At 45.4% G+C, this 5,764-nt stretch overlaps 1 protein-coding gene across 1 annotated transcript; it reads left to right on the forward strand.

Moving 5' to 3' along the window:
* Positions 1–1,145: 1,145 nt before the first annotated feature.
* LOC147460023 (uncharacterized) lies at positions 1,146–2,438 on the forward strand. Its single transcript, XM_086511668.1, has one exon. It carries the CDS (start codon positions 1,368–1,370, stop codon positions 2,436–2,438), a length of 1,071 nt encoding a protein of 356 aa, XP_086367794.1. The 5' UTR covers positions 1,146–1,367.
* Positions 2,439–5,764: the final 3,326 nt, after the last annotated feature.

The following is a 5,764-nucleotide window of genomic DNA, read 5'->3' on the forward strand; positions in this document are numbered from 1 at the left end:
TGTTGTTGATGTCCCGACCCCAGACGACAAAGCAGTTGTACGTATAAGAAGCATTGGCTTCAACGTTTCTTTCTTTTGATATTGACAAACCTTTTGTCATATGTAGGTCAGCTTTGTCAACTCTTGAAAGCAAGACTACGATCGGGTCATGGCCCAGATGGCTAGGGAGGACATTGTTATGTTTGTGGCTAGGAATATTGGCCTCTTTGTTGGCAAGGTGCGCACATTGTCTGTTCTGGATGTCACAACTTTGGCCCCCGTGCGAGGATCAAGTTTGAAAGAAGAATTGACCATAGCATTTCATAGACAGTGTGAGACTCTCGGCTACAATAGAGAGGTGACTTTGCATGGTTTGCACTCAACCGGATGAAGACATCTTTAGTGGTCTTTACATGTTTTTTTTTTTTTGTAGGTTGTGGGGACTTTACGCTTTGAGAACTTCAATAGAGCTCTCTTGCATTCCTAGTGCTCAGTTTGTGACTTGCCAAAGGTGAAGAAGGTTGAAGGCCGACTGTGTTGTTCTCTTTGCGATAAAGATCACGTCATCAACACGACGCTCAAACTGGAGGCACAGATTCAAAGCAGCATTGACAGACGTGTTGTGGCGGTTCAAGTGTCAGGATCTATGGTGGATCGTCTTCTGGGCTTGCCAAGGAGCTTCAAGGAGGTGTACATGGAGAGCATTCCAGAGGCGAGGGATATTTTATCGACATCTGTTGTCGAGGGTGTGTTCAAAATTGGCACAAATGGGTCTATGATATCTTTCACTCCTTTGTTGGAAACCTAGATGCTTTGAGAGCATGTATTTGAATAGCTTTTGGCCTTTCACCACGAATAACTATCCTTCCTTACCTAGATCCCTCTACAATCGATGAACTAAATTTTGGCTTGTCCATTGTATATCCCGTTTCAGAAGAAAGTTCGTGGTGTATCTCCATAACTCGCTCTCTACTCTTCCTTCCTCTCCATCTTTTCAACCTTCCAAAGCACAGACTTTCCCTTTCTCTCTCTCTCTCTCTCTCTCTCTCTCTCTCTCTCTCTCTCTCTCTCTCTCTCTCTCTCTCTCTCTCTCTCTCTCTCTAACACACGTACACAAACAAACACACAAGCTGACTTAATGTTTACAATCTTTGCATGTCTTTCCAATGACTCACTTGGCCTAACACGATGTCGATACCGTTTTCGCGGCATAGTTTCCGAACAATTCAGACATCTTCCTCGTGCTACACCATCTCCAAAACTCAACAGGTGCACCGCATGACCTTAGATCAAATTTGCTCAACGACTTGTTTGAGAGCTTCTTGCATGATAGACATGCTGTCCTGGGTGCATGCCTCTTCTTCCGTACTGATGGGGCCACTAGCGCAATGACAGTCACAAAATTCTCGTCTTTGTATTCAACATCCACCAACTCACTTGCCCTTAGCCTCAACATATTGACGGCCTTTGCTTGCTTTGTGACTTGTAGGTTAAAAGTGTATTTGAAAAGAAATGGAAGCGTGAGAACAATCATCTTGGGGATGCCATCGAAACCATTTCTTGCAAAGGGCATTCTGCTCTCCGAAACAAGCAACGGCATCACATACCTTCCCACCTTCACAATGTGCTCAAGCCGTGCACGTGTTCGATGGAAAGAAGATGAGGTGGCCACTTTGCATCAACTATCCTTGTTGCATGAGGCTTTGCCAGATATTGAGGTCGTCCGCATGTTCCAAGCCAAACACCCACACACGTTGCACACAACCCAGGCCGTGAAATGCAAGCTTTCACGCCTGAAGAACGAGAAGGGCCTGGTCATCGGTGCTCAGATACGATGCACCCATGCCAGGTTGAGCAAGGCGATTAAGAGATACAACAAAAGCATCAAGGACAAGCCCATTACACCCTGCGAAAAATGTGGACGCTTGCTGTTCCGCCGCCAGCTAACACGTCAGCTTCTACCTTCAGTTGCGAAATCCACTTCAAGGAAGCGAAGACACTATGCGGATGTGTACGTCTGCAACCAGTGCAAGAAACACTTGACAAGCAATAGCAACCGTCTGTGGAGCTTGCAAGAGACATGGTTCAATCCAACGCTTCCCTTTGTGTCAGATCTAAACCTTGTAGAGGCACGCTTGGTCTCCATTTGTATTCCCTTCGCCAAGATACGTGAACTGATGTATGATGGTCAGTATGGGCTTAGAGGTAGTGTTGTCAATGTGCTTGCCAACTTGGAGAAGAGCCAGGCTGTGCTGCCTCGCTTCATTGAGGATGAGGCTTCTGTCCTTGTGGGCATCAAACGGAAACTCAAGTACGATAGATGTTACCTAAGCGGTGTTGTGCGACCCCTGCTCACAATGCGTGCAACCACTACGTTGCTGTCCACACCACTCTACACACGTACACACGAGAAGGTGTCACCATCAACGACAGGTGGCTTGCACACCTTTCCAGTCTAAGTATGGATCCTGCAAATACCCTTAATGACAATACACACGATGTTGAGCTTGAGGATGATCAGACTGATGTCATGCTTCATGGGGTCGCAAGTGCGGCACAGGTTGTCGACTACAGTGGCAAGATTCTTCATGTTGCGCCTTGCGAGGGCAATACACCGTTGAGCATCTTCATGGACGAGTATTGCGAGGAGTTGAGCTTCCCAACTCTTTTCTTCGGGTCCCCTAGAAGATATAGGGAGGCCGCAACCAAAGATTATCGAACGATCGCAAAGTGGGAGCTCCTAAATGTCGATAGAAGATTTGCCCTAGACATCGAGAATTTATTTTTCAAGTCTATCAAAATCATGTCGCAACAAGTTGCTTCCTCTGTTTGGGTGCGAATGCGCAAGGGAAATCTAGGAGGTGCAGTGCTAACTGCAAGGCAGGTTGTAGAAGACACAAACATAGAGATGCTTCTCAACTCAAGATTAGGCTTTAGAGACTTCGAGGCGCTGCGCACGTCCCCCGACTACAAGGAAAAGATGAAAAAAAATGTCTTCGCAATGATCCGGCAACTTGGACCGCCTACATTTTTTGTCACGTTCTCCTCCGCAGAACGAAGATGGAAAGAGCTTCTTGCTGCACTTGAGAAGTTAGTCCTGTTGAGCCAAGAGCCTGACGAGAGTCTGAGCTCATATCAACGTCGCCTCATTCGTGCCGATCCCATTACAACTGCTCGTTTCTACGTCAACAGGTTCAACGCAATGAAACGGTTGTTGCGCACTGATTCCTCCATATGTGGCAAAATACGAGACTTCTTTTTCATCACGGAGTTCCAAAGTCGCGGTAGCCAACATGATCACGGTTTATTGTGGCTAGAAAATGCTCCATCACTCACAACACACTCAGATCAAGATATTGTATTATTTCTAGATACCCACATTAGCACAGATAGATCCATCTTGCCCAATGACCTTTCTGAAGCTTACAAGCATAAGCATCATAAGACTTGCCAAAAGAAGAGCAAAAGTTGCCGTTTTGGATTTCCACGTTTTCCCATGCCATTCACAACTATTATCCGACAATGAATACTTGAGACAAACATAGCTAGACAAGGCAAGCTTTACTTGCAACAAATCGAAAACAAATCAACCAAATTGATTTACAAAATGCCCCTACATTTGAAGAATGGCTAGAACAAGTACAACTCTCCATGGAACAGTACTTGCTTGCATTGCAAGCAACTATCTCAACACCCACTATTTTCCTCAAGCGCAAACCAAGCGATATATTCACAAACAACTTCAACAAATCAATAGCTTCACTTTGGAATGCAAATACAGATATACAGTTCGTGCTAAATGCACATGGAGCTGCGAGCTATTGCACCTCATACATGACAAAAATGGACAATACATTAATAGGAGCAATCAAGTCACAAGTTGATCACTGTGTCGCAAACAATGCAACAACGTTGGAGAGACTACGAAAAGTTGGTAGCACAATCCTTAACACACAAAAAATTTATTCACAGCAAGCTGGTTACATATGTCTCTCGCTTCCATTGCATAGCTCCTCTAGAGAATTCATATATATAAATACTAACCCACCTGAAGAGCGTGCTCTCGTTCTCAAAAAGAAGAACGCCCTGCAAAAAATGCACCCCGACACAACAAAAATCTTCTCTGCCTCCATCATTGACAAATATGCCTCCAAACCACACTCGTTCTTTGCCATGTGCTTGGCCTAGTTCGCTTCCACAACCAAAAATCCCTCCAGGCCTGACAAGTTGCTGCAGAGGGCACGCATCGTGCAGTACGTTAGATACAATAAAGCCAAGGACCCTGACAACCACTATAGAGAACAATGCCTTCTCTTCTTGCCATGGTCAAGGCATGAGAATGAGCACCTACCCGAAGGCTCATCTTGGATCGATGTCTACACTTCGAACATTGAGACAGTGAAAAACAATGAATCACAATTCGTTGTCGAACCAGCTCCACTTGATAGGCTCGCAAAAGCTATCACAACCTCACGCAACACGAGAAGTGTAAGTTCCTTGAACGATTCCAACAATGCCACCGTGATGATCAACACCCCATCAAACCAACCGACCAAGAAACCATTTGCTTTGCATTTTTCCAAACATATTGGCATGACCAATGAGGATTTCCACACATCAATAAAGAAACTAAACCCACAACAGCGACTCCCCTCGATGATGTCATGCTTAAAAAATGCATAGCGCCATCGGAAAAGATACATCTCTTCCTCACAGGTGGAGCAGGCACTGGAAAAACATTCACGTTGCTCTTGCTGGTCGAAGCCCTCATTCATTTCTACACGCATAAGTCGGGCCACAATCCTGACTTTCCTAAGGCACTCCTGATGGCATATACAGGCAAGGTAGCATTCAACATTGGTGGTACAACTATACACTCAACTTTACATTTGCCTTTGATAACTATGACACACACAAGCCTCAGAGCAGAAAAGCTAGATGCATTGTCCTTACTTTATCAAGATTTGGAGCTTGTAGTGTTTGATGAAGTCTCCTTGATAGGATCAAGTGTCTTCTCATTGGCTGACTCACGTCTTCGTGCCATCAAGAGAAAACACGACCAACCTTTTGGTGTCATACTTTGTGGTGACCTCTGCCAAGCTAGCCCAGTCAAAGACTTTTGGATATTCACAACCAAGCAGCCTCTTCTCGAGGCGGTTGCACCTTCGTACTGACATGAATTCCTTAAGTGCTACGAACTAACGATGAAAATGAGACAAACCGATGGACAGTTTATAGAGGTGCTCGACCGAATGAGAACTGGCTCACACACCAGCAACGACCTTGCATACATTAACAACTCCTTCCACAGAGAGCTGCCTGCTCTGACATAACCATATCACACCTATTCTACTCTAACAAGGCAAAGGATGAACACAATGAAAAGATCTTCGCACAATTGCCCGTTGAGCCACACATATTCAAAGCAATTGACAAGCGTGCCGCCTCTTGCAACAAAACAATAGCAACTCCATTGGATGCCAGACAAACTGTGGGTCTCCAAGCAACATTGTGTCTGAAGCCGGGTCTAGTGGTCGAGCTATGCGCTGGAAATCTGGACATTCCCGACGGCCTCGTCAACGGTGCAAAAGGCGTCTACAAGATCTACACTACATTCTCTAACACGACATGCCTCTGGATTCATTTCACCAACCCTAGCATAGGGAAAAAACAAAGGTACGACCACCGTCATCTTCGCAACCCACTCACATTGCCTAGTTGGACGCCAATTCTCTGCATCGCACGCGAATTCTAAATTGTCAAGAACTACTTCAACAGGCACACA

Source organism: Adiantum capillus-veneris, chromosome 4, assembly GCF_014529385.1.
Source record: "Adiantum capillus-veneris isolate H3 chromosome 4, ASM1452938v2, whole genome shotgun sequence".
In the NCBI taxonomy this organism is placed as follows: domain Eukaryota; kingdom Viridiplantae; phylum Streptophyta; class Polypodiopsida; order Polypodiales; family Pteridaceae; genus Adiantum; species Adiantum capillus-veneris.

Coding starts and splice junctions, on each gene's coding strand:
- LOC147460023 (XM_086511668.1), top strand. CDS start 1,368: ATGACAGTCACAAAATTCTCGTCTTTGTATTCAACATCCACCAACTCA.